Source organism: Sphaeramia orbicularis, chromosome 2 (genome assembly GCF_902148855.1).
Source record: "Sphaeramia orbicularis chromosome 2, fSphaOr1.1, whole genome shotgun sequence".
NCBI classification, from domain to species: domain Eukaryota; kingdom Metazoa; phylum Chordata; class Actinopteri; order Kurtiformes; family Apogonidae; genus Sphaeramia; species Sphaeramia orbicularis.
This window is the reverse complement of record NC_043958.1, coordinates 3475720-3490370: the sequence shown is the minus strand read 5'-3', so window position 1 is coordinate 3490370 and position 14651 is coordinate 3475720. Positions and strand designations below refer to the sequence as shown.

Below are 14651 nucleotides of genomic sequence, written 5' to 3'. Positions count from 1 at the left end.
TATTGTCGTGTAATTTAACTTTTTAAAAACTAAAACAAAGAAGAATTTGCAGTTACTATTATTTATAGGCTATTATAATGGTATTTTACTTTACATCATTTTGGTCTGTATGTGGAACCTGAACTAAAATGGTTTTAACATCCTTGATTGTTTACATCTGTAGTGTAATTTTGCCATTTCAAGAAGTCACCCCATGGGGAGGACTGGATTCTGTGATGGACGGGCCGTATGTTTGACACCTGTGCTCTACGTTATATGGAACTTATGCATGTGTGTTTTCATGTGAAGTTTGTGTCGGAGTCTGTGTGGAATGACTGTTCCGTTCTAAACTGTTCGCTAAGAGCCTGTTTACCTACATCCACGATAACAGACACAATGCACCGATTCATCCTAAATGCTCAGTCACTTTGATTTCTTCTCTTATTTTACGCCTCTACATCTTAACGTGTGTAATACTAGCCGGTGTTAGCTCTGAAATGATCAGCTGGTGGCACAGACTTCAACACAAACTTCATCCAAGTACAAAAGCATGCACAGATCTTATGTAATGAACATTTCAATGGTTGGTTAAAGACAACAAATCTTAGTAATGTGAGACTTTTATGTTACAAATGTATGATGTAGGTTGCCTTTAATACCTACGGAAGACAATTAGGGCTACTGGGAAAAAAATAAAAATTAAAATCCAATTTTTTTTTCTTTATTATTCTGAAAAAAAAAAAAAAAAAAAAAAAAAAAGAAATCTGAATTCTGAGTTTAAAGTCAAATTCTGAGGGAAAAAAAGTCAGAATTCTGAGTCAATAATTGAAAAAAATCTGTCTTAAAAGTTAGAATTCTGAGATTAAAGTCCGAATTCTGATGGAAAAAAGTCAGAATTATGAGTTAATTATTTGAAAGAATATTTTTTACAAATTTGAATTCAAGATTAAAGTCAGAATTCAGAGAAAAAAGTTAGAATTCTGAGTCAATAACAAAAAAAAACATATTTCTGAAAAGTTTGAATTCTGAGATTAAAGTCCAAATTCTGATGGAAAAAAGTCAGAATTCTGAGTCAATAATTTAAAAAAATATTTTTTTTAAATTTGAATTCGAGATTAAAGTCAGAATTCTGAGAAAAAAGTCAGAATTCTGACTTTAATCTCAGAATAATAATAAAAAAAACATTTATATTGGAGCTTAATTAAATTTTTTTTTTTTCCCCCGGTGGTCCTAATCCTCTTCTGTAAATACTCTATTAAAGTCTGTTACTTTAACTGTTTAGTGTCTCGATGTAGGATGTGTTTTTTAATATGTAAACACCTGCTTAAATACTGACTTTGAGGTTTAGAATCTGCTGCTGTTGCTAGTGCTGCAGCTTCATATTCAGTGGATAAAATGTTATAATACTATATGAGAAATATCTAATGCCACAGTGTAGATAAGAAGAAAACACTAGCGTCAAACAGACGTCATGCTGCGATGTGTAATAAAAACATGTTTTGGATGTGATTATGAAATAAATGGATTCAAATCTGTCTCTGGGTTTAAGGACGTTTTTGTGATATTCACCGAGCATCAATAATCAAGTTGAGTTTTCGAATCATTACAACAAGTTTAATTATCGTCACATTAAACTGATTCTACTGAAAAATATTCCATAAAAATACTGATAGAAAAAAGAAGAAGTGGAATTTAATAAATAAGTTCTACAGTTATTACAGTTCAGACTGGAAAATAGAATGTAAAAGAGAGTCTCATGTGTTTAAAGTAGTGATTATATGTGGTTTTAAAGTGGAGTGGTCGGATGACGGGACTAAAACAAACTGCAGTTCTTCATTTTTATGGAAATGGAAGAGTTTTTGTACAAGTGTGTGTTGATCAACATTTGGATGGATTTAGTTTCTCTGGAGAAAATGTACAAAGGCGTAACACGTCTTATAATTTTGAGGTGATCAAGTTCTTAAAGTATCTAATATAATGTGCTTTATGTGGTTTTTGAGACTGGTGAAGTGAACGAGTCCTGAACAGTTTAAATAGTTTCAATAAAATAAAATAAAAGAATAAAAGAATCAATCAATCAATCAATCAAAACAAAGAAACTCACTTTGCCTTCTCGGTTTTTGTCAAAAATAACCATTCTCTAACATAAAAAAGTTCATTAAAACAGTCTAGTAGTTTGATTCAGTTAAAATAGAATAGAATAGAATAGCTTTTATTGTCATTGTTTTACTCTAGTCAGTGCAATAATATTAACAAAACATCAGTACTACAGAAATAAAAATAGAGTGAATATTAAATTACAAAAACTAAACATAAGATAATGAAATAGAATATAAATTTTACAAAGTAGCATAAGTATAGAGATAAGTAGAATAAAAAATAAAAATAGACAAAATAGGAATGGATGCTACTTTACAGTATTAACAGTATGTATATCTAGGAACCAAGTCTATATAAAAAAAATTGCGCAATTAAACTTTGAGAAATGATTAAATAAGGCAGAAGAACACAACTTTAATATGTAGCTTTCATTTTCTAATAATTTCCACAGATTCGTCCATTCATTTGCTTTCTGGAATAAATTTGAAACAATATGAATAAAAAACCAATAAGAATTGAGCAAATATAAAATTACAAAAAAAATAGAATTTGATAAAAGTAAAATAAGAAGAGAATTAAAAGTAGAATAAAATAAAAACAGACATAAAATATGAATGGATGTTCACCATATTAACAGTATGCAATATAAAAATTGTGTATTTATGTTTGATAAATATTGAATAAATATGGCATAGTTATTGTTTTGTGTCACAAACCTAAATATTAAATGTCTGTTTGTGTTTAACCATCATTGGTTCCATGAAACTACTAGAAAAAAAGTGAGTCCTTTACTTTCATCAGTCACTCATAAACAGTAGACTGCACCCCTAGTGGACATATGAGGTACTGAAGCTCCTTTGCAATAACAAATAAGGGTTGAATTTGTAACCTACAGTAGTGGAGCCCATGCATTTGTAATATATTACATTAAAAATCATTCTTTAGTCATTGAACTGTTCCCAGTAGTGTTCCAGTCTCAATACCCACATGCTCCTTCTGCACATGCTCAGTAACAACAAAGCCAAAACTGGATGTTTCAGCAAAAATAATGAAACAAAACCAGGACCTGACAAAATGAAACTGACACTAATTTAGTTTGGTTCTGATTCTGCTTGTACACTGGAGTTAACTGAAGCTTTCTATTGTTATTGTGTTCATTTGGAGTTGTTTGGCGCTCTCCTGTGGTCAAACACAGATAGTGTGTTTGATTTGTGCTGTGGAACTATCCTTCCACAAAACATGTGAAGAGCCTGAACAAATATACAACAAAAGAAATGTTTTCACTAGTAAATGCAGTTTTAATATAATTTTTGTTGCCGTTTCTCACATTTTTGTACATGTTTTGTTCTTGTTATTGTCTAATTTGTTCATATTTGTTGATTTTTATTGTTTATTTCTGTTCATTTTTCTCCAATTTTTTGGCCATGTTTTGTTGTTGTTGCTGTTTAATTTGCTCATTTTTTTATTTTATAGTTTTTTTTTTAGTCTTTGTTTTTTTTTTGTCATGTTAGGTTATTTCTATTCATTTTTCTCCAATTTTTGTACATGTTTTGTTATTGTCACTGTTTAATTTGTTCATATTTTCTGATTTTTTTTGTCAGGTTTGGTTGTTTCTGTTCATTTTTCTCCAATTTTTGTACATTTTGTTATTGTTACTGTTTAATTTGTTCATATTTGTTGATTTTTTTTTGTTAATTTCTGTTCATTTTTCTCTAATTTTGGTACAAGTTTTGTTATTGTTGCTGTTTAATTTGCTCAATTTTTTTTCAAGATTTTTTTTATGTTTGGTTATTTCCTGTTAATTTTTCTCCAATTTTTGTACATGTTTTATTAGTGATACTGTTTAATCTGTTCATATTTGTTTATTTTTTATTTTTTGTTTATTTCTGTAAATTTTTCTCCAATTTTGGTACATGTTTTGTTATTGTTGCTGTTTAATTTGCTCATTTTTTTTGTTTTTTAGATTTTTTTTTTTTAAAGTTTGGTTATCTCTGTTCATTTTTCTCCAATATTTGTACATGTTTTGTTATTGTTACTGTTTAATTTGGTCATATTTGTTGATTTTTTTGGGTTTATTTCTGTTCATTTTTCTCCAATTCTGGTACAAGTTTTGTTATTGTTACTGTTTAATTTGTTCATATTTGCAGATTTTTTGTTGTTGTTATGTTTGGTTATTCCTGGTACTTTCTGTAACTTCTGCTGTTGAAGTCTTAGCCACGACGCTCTGCAAAACAGATTTTTATCTCAACGAGTCTTTTTTCTCGGTTAAATAAAGGTTAATAATAACAAAACAAAACTCACAGTTATCAGATTTTTATGGTCAGTGACAAGGCTGCAGTTTTTATTTCTACTTGCATGAGATTGAATCAGAGCAGTGCAGAGCAGCGGCCTGTCCTGAGGAATTCTGGGAAATGTAGGCACCAGGTTAACTTACACTACAAACCCTGTAAATCCTACTGAACACACCAGGCTGAGAGGCTAATGTTCCTAAAAAGTGTCTGAAAACAGAAGATGAAACACACACGCAGAGTATTTAGTGTTTGTGTGTGTGTGATGATGTCAGAGGCATGTCAGCTGCTCAGACATCTGCAGGCTGTTTAGCATCACATGGGCGTGGTCAGCCTGCTGATTGGCTGGAGCCGGACCAGATCCTGACCCTGGGGACCGACACCACACCCATCTGTGTGAGTGTGTATTTCTGTGTGTGTTTCTTCTTCTTCTTCTTGTCCTTGGTGAATGAAGAGCCTCTGCAGAACTGGTGAGGGTGTTTTTTTTGTTTTTCTTTTACATTGTTGTTGTTACTTCATTTTTCTGGGATAGTTTTCGTAAGTTGTCAACCAACTTAGTACGCTCCTAATGTTGGTTCTTGCTTTAACGTATTAATAATCTCTTAAACAATGGAGGTACTTTGTCATTTATGTGGAAACATGCCCAACATCCTTCCACAGCAGAGGTGGAAATAGTCCACATATTCTGAACAACAGTAAAAGTGCAGATATAGGAGGAAAAAAAAGAGTAAAAGTACTGATTTAACTTATTTACTGCAGTAAAAGTGAAAAAGTACAAGTTCTGAACTTAAAATAAAAGCTTTGGGAAAGTAGTTATGTGCGTCACATTAACCCATAAAGACCCACAGCTACTTTTGTGTCAGTTCCCAAATGAATTTGTCTGTATTTTTAACCTTTCTTAAGTGATTTATCACCATTTACTGGAATATTATCTTCTGTATTTAACCCTTTCATGCAGAGTGGTCACTACAGTGGACAGTTAGTCAAAACTGTTGTATATTTATGGGTTTTGTTGTTTTAGTTCCAGATCAGCCAACACAGTGGACACTTATGCATCATCTCATACACTGACATTCACACCATTACAGTCACTTTATGAAACCTGATCTGCACTAACACGACTGAGTGTAAATGAATTACTAATTGTTATTATACTCTAATTACCAGTTTTCTTAAACAAAGTTTTTTTTTTTATGATTATTATCTCCATGAAATGAGTAAGAACTAGTATTAGATTACGTTAAAAGGTGAGAAAACATCAGATTAGCTGCATTAAAAATACTTTTGTTTCATAGTTTTCACACAGTTTATCACTTTCTGAAGATGGGTTTAAAATACATGTTTCTTTGCTTAGAAAATTAAACACATGGTGTCCAAAAGAGTGGACATTTTTGTAACTCTATGAAAAATAGGTAAATTTAAAAAAAAAAAAAAAAAAATCAATCTCATTGTTTTTTTCATGCCTAAAGAAGAATAAAAACGCTCAAGAAAAAATCTTGACTAAGGTTCTCATAATTCATGCATGAAAGCGTTAAGATTTTTAAGTGAAAGTCTGTTTTTTTCCTATATTTAATGCACTGATCATGTAAATATTCATTAAAATTCAGATTAAAGTTGAGGGTTATTATCATACTTCATTATTCTGCTTGTATTTGGAGTAAAAGTTCGAATTTATCAGAAAAATACTTGTACTTTCTCCTGCGTATATTGTCAAAACAGGCTTCATATTTTAGTTTCAACCCTTTTGTAGTGATTTCAAAATAAATTTAACCTTTTAAAAGTTGCTTAATCACAATTTATTATATTATTCTCTGAATTTTAGATTTTTCCAGGAAAAAAAAAAAAATCACACATTTTCATGTAAATGTTCATAAAAATTCAGAGTAAATGTAAAGGTTATTAAATTAAAACAGAGAAAACTGATGAAAAAGTGACGCTTTTCAGTAAAATCTCTCATTAACTGAACATAAACCCAGTGTGTCCATCCACTGTCATTGATCCAACTCCATGGGTTTTACTGGTGAATCAATGTTGTAGAAGACGATGGTGTTTCCATGGTTACTACAGAGCCTCTGAACGTCCAAATGGGTCATATCTGATGACCATGAAAAGATGAAAAACTATATTTTACATCAATTATTTATACGGATTGATAGAATTGTTGGATCAACAGGTATTAAACAGATGGTTTCGGGTGACGGTGGTTGTTTAGGCTTTAATGAGTTAAACTAATGTAATATAAAACTTTTACACCGCTCTAATGAAAGACAATAGACCAGGGCTGTCAAACTCATTTTAGTTCAGGGGCCACATTCAGCTACATTTGATCTGCAGTGGGCCGAACCAGTAAAAAAATAACATAATAATATATAAATAATGACAACTCCAAATTTTTGTCTTTGTTTTAGGGTAAAGAAATAAAAAACATTAAATTATGAAAATACTTACTTTTATAAACTATCCGAACAAAAAAGATGTGAATAACCTGACAAAACTGAAATTTTTTGAGAAAAATTAGTGCAATTTTAACAATATTCTGTCTATATTATATTCATGTCTATTTCACATTTTTACTATTTTTTCCCCTGATTCAAATGATTGTTTAAACAAATAAATAATCAATAGCTGCTGCTCTACTTTGTAAACCTTTTCTCCACAGTGGGATGTTTCAGGGAAAGTGAAAACTACACTTAAAATCTGATCAAAGATGAAAACCCTGCTTCATTTCTTTAGGATTTTTAGCATGTGAAACATCAGACTTCATCTAAATGCATTTGTGTGTTTGTTCTGCAGGTAAAGTGGAGATATCCCTGCTGTTCAGAAGATGTCTGAGGTAAGATGCAGATATTGAAATCAATTTATTTTATTTTACTGGAAAACCTACATTGGTGTTTATCTAAAAATGTATACAAGTCACTTACATTAAAATAAAACTCATTTATGTTAGAATAAAAATGTTCATATCAATGCATTTTGCTAATTATCACAGTAACTACAGAATAATTATTTGTGGTTTTAACCTTTAGAACGTTTCAGAAAACCAGAGGTAAAACATTCACAACAATTAGGAAACTTTTTTTTTTTTTTACACACACATATCAGAATGTGTAAAATTCCAAAATAAAGAAAATAAAGTCGAACATTAAAACATTAAGTGTTTTGTCCGGTTTCCAGATAAAACACTACTCCTACTACAATAATGATAACTACTGCAACAAAAACTATATTTCAATAATTATAATTTTATTAAACAATTGTACTTTGACATAATATTTTCCTTTCTTTTATGTTTCTTTCAACTGCATCAGTTCTATTGAAGACACTTTACAGTAAATGTCACATTTTATTCCATTTTAATATTATATTTTTTTGAAAAAATGTCATGGTGGTACCACTTCTTCCATGGCACAAAAACAAATATGGCATCAAAAACTAAATAAAGTCAAATTAATGGAGGAGAAAATACTTCAGCACACATTGCACTAGTTATATTGAACCTTGGTTAGTTTTGTTTATTATAATTTAACAAATCAAACGAGTATTAAATCAGGAAATCAGAGACGACAGCAGTATTTGACTTCTTACTTCTTCATGCGTATATTTTACATTTTGATTTGTTTCATCTTTATTCACCATTTTGTCCTATTTTGCCTTAATATTTGTTTTGACACGAACAGAATAAATATTATTATCATATCAATACCTTTTTCAAAACAGTCATCAGCGTTGTAATTTAATATTAAATAATTAAAATGAAATATAATACAGTGACTAATAACATTTAGTCTCACAGAACTCATTAAACATATGAACAGGAACGTCATCATCACATGGAGCAGATTATTATTAAACCACTGGGGTCATGATGGTAATGCTCTGATGTTCATTTAGAAGAAACAGAAAAATCATGTACGTTTCATTGTACACACAATGACAATAAAGGATATTCTATTCTATTCTATTCTATTCTAATTCCTTTCTTAGGTTTACAGCGATGCGTTCACGACTCCTCCTCCATCCGTGACTTCTCCACCTCCAGATATACTGAAAGGTTTGTACGTCACTATAGATACTTAAAAAAAAACAAAACAAACAAAAACCGCTGATGAATTAAAGTGGGCTCTGTTTGGGATTATTAACATAAATGGGTGAAGTCCAGGGAAGGTTAACATGTGGTCAAAAAAATGTAATCACAATAATTTACACCAAACTTATATTTTTGGGTAGGTAATTACTTATATTTTCAGGAACATTTATTTTGAAATGAGAAAAAAAAATTGTGAAAAATAAATTTGAGGAGTCTTACGAGTGTGAATGTTTGGAAAGTGACAGTTTTCTGCCGTCATTCTGGGTTCATTTTAGAAACTCTTACAAATAAACTAAATTTATTCCAAATATTTGACTATGATATTATTTATCTCATATTCTAAACACAGTGTTTAAAATTGATAAATGCATATATCTATGCAAAATACATTTGAATATAATGTTAATATTAGTTCTATGTTGTAAATAATGTAAAAAAAAAAATGTACCTGTATATGATATTGATAATTGAAATAAAAATGTTTAATTAAATATTTACTTTTGTTGTCCATCCATGACACTGCCATTTGTCAAAACTTTTTCTGTTTAGGTTTGATCAAATATTGTTTTCCTCTAAATCTCCAGTTGTACATGGTTGTTCAGGTCATTTACAAATTCATAGTGTTATTTAATTTTTTTCACACTAAAACATAAAAACTTGGATTATCATTTAAGAGGTTATTAAATTAATGTAATGAACATGTGTAAATGATAAACTGAGGCATAACACTTAAAATTATTCTTATTTTTCTGCAGAAATCTCAGGTTGTTCACATTTTTTAAAGGATCATTTATAGATATAAACATTTTTCGTATGTAATTAAATTTTTTTCACTCTAAAACATAGAGAAAACTTTGGAGCTGTCATCATGCACAGGTTCTTATGTTATTATTCGACTGTTTGAGGTCATATTTGACCGTCTGTGGCTCTTGAACTCAAATGCTTCAGCTCCTCAGTGCGTCTGAACACACACTGGAAGGTCGTGTACTTGCAGAGGTGTGTGTTGTGTTTAGTAGGGAGTGGTCTTATCAGCCTGATGCCAGAGAGGAGCATGGGAAGGAGCCAGTTCAGCACCTCTGGGGTCTGTTACCGTGGAGATAAGATACCCTGTTGCCTGTGTTTCCACACCAGGGCCAGAGGGAGTTGACTGGTGTGATCTGTGCTCAACGGCTCCATAACACACACACATACAGGAAAATATATGATTTACACTGAAAAAACACAAAATACAGAGGATAATATTAGGATAAATGCTGACATATTCATATTTTCATATATGGAGTAGGTTGCTTGACATTATGTAAATAGTGGATAAAATGAATATTTATTTATTGTTTTGATTCTTTTTTTGACAGGCATCCCAGTGGACGATGGAACTATTGCAGCTCTAATAGGAGGTGAGGATCGTCCCATTATGCAGATGTACCAGAACCATGAGGAATCACTTAAACTGGGGGGGGGGGGGGGGGGGGGGGGGGGGCAAACATAAGGCTCATGGGCCAAAACCAGTCCACCTAAGGGTCCAGTCTGGCCGTGGGATGAATTTGTGAAAGGCCAAAGTTATCATTTTAGTTCAGGTTCCACTTTCAGGTTTATCTCAAGTGGGTCAGACCAGTAAAATACCATCACAATAACATACAAATACTGTCAACTACAGATGTTTCTAGTGTAAAACAGGGAAATTAAGTAATCCTGTAACAAAAAAATAAATAACCTGAACAAATATTAACAACCTGAAATGTCTGTAAAAAAGTAAGAGAATAAAGTAAAGTGAATTTTAATCTCAACAAGTGATTTTCCTGGTCAAATAAAAGTTAATGAATAAAAAAAGAAAAAAAAAAAAAGTAAATAATGAGTAATTCCAAATGTTTGTTTTTAGAGTGAAAAAAGTAAAATTACATTAATAAAAAAAAAAAAAAAAAGCTTAATCTGTAAACTATTCTTTAAAAATATGTGAATAACATGAGCAACCTAATATTTCTTATGAAAAATAAGTGGAATTGTATCAGTATTCTGCCTGTTATTAAATGTTTTGTGTATTTGTAGATCCACTGGGATCTGTAAATTGTAATGCACATGTGTAAATGATAAACGGAGGCAGGATACTGTTAAAATTGCACTTACACTGTCAAAAAAAAAAAAAGTAAAAAAAAGTGTAATTTTCCGACAGCAGGGGTGCCAAAAAAATACTGTTAAATGACGGAAAATAACCATCTCATAAAAATACGGTAATTTTCCACAATTAAAATATAGTTTTTTGCCCTAACTTTACATGAGATTTTTCTTTTCTTTTTTTTTACTTTTTAAGGTTCAATAGAAAATATTTACATGGATTAAAACAATCAAATGACCTATAAATAAATGCTATTGAACAGATGCTCTTATGTGTGTGTGGTTCTACTGTGGGTTCCTGACCTGTGTCCGTGGTCCTCCAGGGGTCACCGGGGCCCTTCTGCTGGCTCTCATCTGCTTCATAGCGGTGCTGCTGTGGTGTTTGTCCAGACACAAAGGCTCCTATGTCACCAATGAACTGGACGACGACGATGTAGACGATGATGAAGAAGAATCCGTGGCCTCGGACACGGCGCTCCAAAGCAAAGAACCGCTGAAAAGCCAAGAAGAAGATGAAGACGACTGAGATAAACGCACAAACACAGACTACAGATGGAGACTAAGGCCGTACTTTTACACTGATACAAAACTGCACAAACTCTGCACCTTGAGCCCAGACGGTAAAAAGAGTCAACGGTACCAAATGTCCAACACGGCAAATATGGGGTGTTTAAAACAAGACCACAACACTAAATCTGAGGAAAAAGGTACTAAAACAAGTGAAATATCTGTCCATGCAGCAGGAGAATTTCACCTGACAAGACAGAATAAGCAGATCTACAGATGGATGAACACTTCAAATAAGAAATTAACTCTGAAAACTAGATAAATTATCTAACACTTCTAAATCTAAGTTTTTGTTTTTTTAATATTGGAAAGAAGTTGAACCAAATAATTTGCAGTGTACATTAGGGGTATGAAACATACGGCCCGTGGGCCAAAACCGGCCGCCAAAGAGTTTCAGTGTGAAACATGCATTTTCTTTATTTAATTTCCTGATCATGTCCATGTTCAACATAAAGTCAAAGGTTATTTTATAAAAACAGAAGGAAAGTAAAGAAAAAGTGACTTTTTCATCAAAATCAACACAAACCAAGTGTCTCCTGTCATTTGTTTAATCCACAAGGTCATCTGTTCATAGTTTTTGTTCCTTTTTAACAATTTTTGTTGATACTTTAATCTTTTTTTTTTTGATAATTCATTAATTATTTTCCTGATTTCATCATCATTTGGTTCATTTTATTGATATTTTAGTGTATTTTGTTCAGTTTTATTGATAATATTGTTCATTATTTTATATTTCTCAAGCAATTTATCACCATTTATTATAATATTATCCTCTGTATTTTGCATTTTTCAGTGTAAATGATATATTTTTCTTATATTTAATTCACAGATCATGTAGATGTTCATTAAATCTCAGCATAAAGAAAAACGTGATTTTTTTCATCAAAATCAACACAAACCAAGTGTCTCCTGTCATTTGTATAATCCACAAGGTCATCTGTTTATAGTTTTTGTCCCTTTTTAACAATTTTTGTTGATTATTTCATCAGTTTTTTCATATTTCATTAATTATTTTTGTGATTGCATTATCATTTGGTACATTTTATTGATAATTTAGTTTATTTTGTTCATTTGATCGATAATATTGTTCATTTTTTTATATTTCTCAAGCAATTTATCACCAGTTATTATAATATTATCCTCTGTATTTTGCATTTTTCAGTGTAAATTATATATTTTTCTTATATTTAATTCACTGATCATGTAGATGTTCATTATATCTCTGTGTAAAGTAAAGAAAAAGTGGCTTTTCCATCAAAATCAACAAAATTTGTATAATCAAGAAGGTCATTTGTTTATAGTTTTGGCCCTTTTTAACAATTTTGTTGATTATTTCATGTTTTTTTTTTTTTTTATTCATAACTTTCCTGATTTCGTGTTCATTCTCTCCATTATTTGATTCATTTTATTGATAGTTTATTATATTCATTTTCTTGATAATTTTATTCATTATTTTATGCATTTTATTTATTGTGGCAACTTGCAAATGATTTTTTCTCTATATTCAACTTTTTTCCAAGCAATTTATCACCATTTATTACAATATTATCTTCTGCATTTTGCATTTTTCACAGTGTAAATCATGCATTTTCCTGTATTTAATTCACTGATCATGATCATGTTAATAAATCTCAGCATAAATTCAAAGGTTATTATATCAAAACAGAAGAAAACTGAAGAAAAAGTGACTTTCAGCAAAATATATCATTACCGTTTATCAAATTACTTGAGTTTTACTGGTGAATCAGTGTCATAGTAGACTTTGGTCGATGGTAGATGTTTGGGTCTTCATGGGTTAAATATTTGCACACCAAAATAAGGAAAATTTTAAATAATGACTACGGTGAGTTCTTTTACAAATACAATAAGTGTTTCTTGCATGAGACCCAGACTATATTCTATTTTTGAATCGTTTTTGATATTTTAACAAAAAAATCCACATTTTCCCCCAGCAGCTTCCATACTGTGACACCAAAATAAACAAATATTATACAACTCATTTCATTAGACTGTGCAGCTTCTACAATTGTATCTTTTTTTTTTTTTGCAAGAAAACACCAGTTGTTTCAATACATCCCATGTTGTGTGACAACTTCAGAAAAGAATAGAACAATTTCCCATTTTGCCGTTACAAAGCAGTGATGTGTTTGTTTTCTGTCTATTCTTTGCTTCTTTAGAAGTTGTTTTTCACTAAATACAAAGAAAAAAAACATGAATTACAATTGTAAATCCAATAGTGTGGAATCTCCACATCTTGTTGTATTTCCGAGTGTTTACCTTATTTTGTGTAAGAATAACATTTTTAACAAGTACTTTTGTGTGGGTTTTTTTTTTTTTTTTTTTGGAGCTCCATCATGAGTTTTACTTCCATCTAGTGGTAAAAATATGTACTGCAACTTTGCTATAGCGTTTGTTTGGCGCAATAGCACATTTTACTGTCAAAAAACAGTCGCCATGTTGATTCAACGCTTTCAGACCTAAAGCTAATAAATTAATCTTATTCAACCTTTCCAAAGCAATTTATCACAATTTGTATTTTCCTATATTTAATTCACTGATCATGTAGATGTTCATTAAAGCTTGGAGTAAATTCAAATGTTATATCAAAACAGAGAAAACTGAAGAAAAAGTGACATTTTCAGCAAATACATCATTAACTGAACACAGAACAAGCGTGTCCATCCACTGTTATCTATCAAACTCCATGGGTTTTACTGGTGAATGAATGTTGAATAGACTACAAACTGTATTTTACACCAATTATTTACATGTATTGAGAGGATCAGTGGATCAACAAGTATTAAAACAACCATGTCAGAAAATAAATTCCATGATTGTGGAATAGAAGTGGCTTTGTTTGGCCAGCATAAAAAAAACAAACAAAAAACAACCATTCAGCAATGGTGAAAATCAAGGGAGTTGGTTTGATTCTGACATTGGTGGGGACACAAAAGTGCTCAGAGGCAGCACTCCTGAAAGTTTATGGGTTTTTTTTTTTACATTTGCAATCATAATTTCACATCATGTGGAGCTGATCAAACAAGCAAACAATCACAGTCAGAAAAAACAATTCAGTAATTGACATGTTTAGAATGCATATCTGAATATCTAAGGACAAAACAAGAATTTAATGCATTCTGCAATGGTATTCTCATAACTAACATATCCATTATTATTTAACCTCACCTGTGAATTTCTAGCCTCTCCTCCTCTACCTCTCCCTTCTTCTCCTCCTCCTTCCTCTTTACTGTCTGTCACCTAACATAAATCTGTTGATGCATGACATATGAACAGATTAGGGATACAATGATCATAGAGTTTGATGGTACAGTTATTGCCCAAGCAAAAAAGGCTTTTACTTTCAATTATTACATGTAATTTATTCCCCAACAATATGGATAAAATCAAATCTAGAATCACATTTAGAATCTGAGGTTTTATTGTATTTTTCCCACAAATTTTCTTTGTTTTTAAACAGTTGCTCTTTTCCATAGAAATACATGAAAAGTAAAAAAAAA

At 30.9% G+C, this 14651-nt stretch overlaps 1 protein-coding gene across 1 annotated transcript; it reads left to right on the top strand.

The window, feature by feature from the left end:
- The first annotated feature begins 4780 nt into the window (after positions 1 to 4780).
- Positions 4781 to 11277, top strand: LOC115432872 (glycophorin-C-like). The gene is made up of 5 exons (XM_030153941.1): positions 4781 to 4837; positions 7161 to 7200; positions 8352 to 8418; positions 9810 to 9851; positions 10890 to 11277. Exons 2-5 carry the CDS (start codon positions 7192 to 7194, stop codon positions 11090 to 11092), a joined length of 321 nt encoding a protein of 106 aa, XP_030009801.1. The 5' UTR covers positions 4781 to 4837; positions 7161 to 7191; the 3' UTR covers positions 11093 to 11277.
- Positions 11278 to 14651: the final 3374 nt, after the last annotated feature.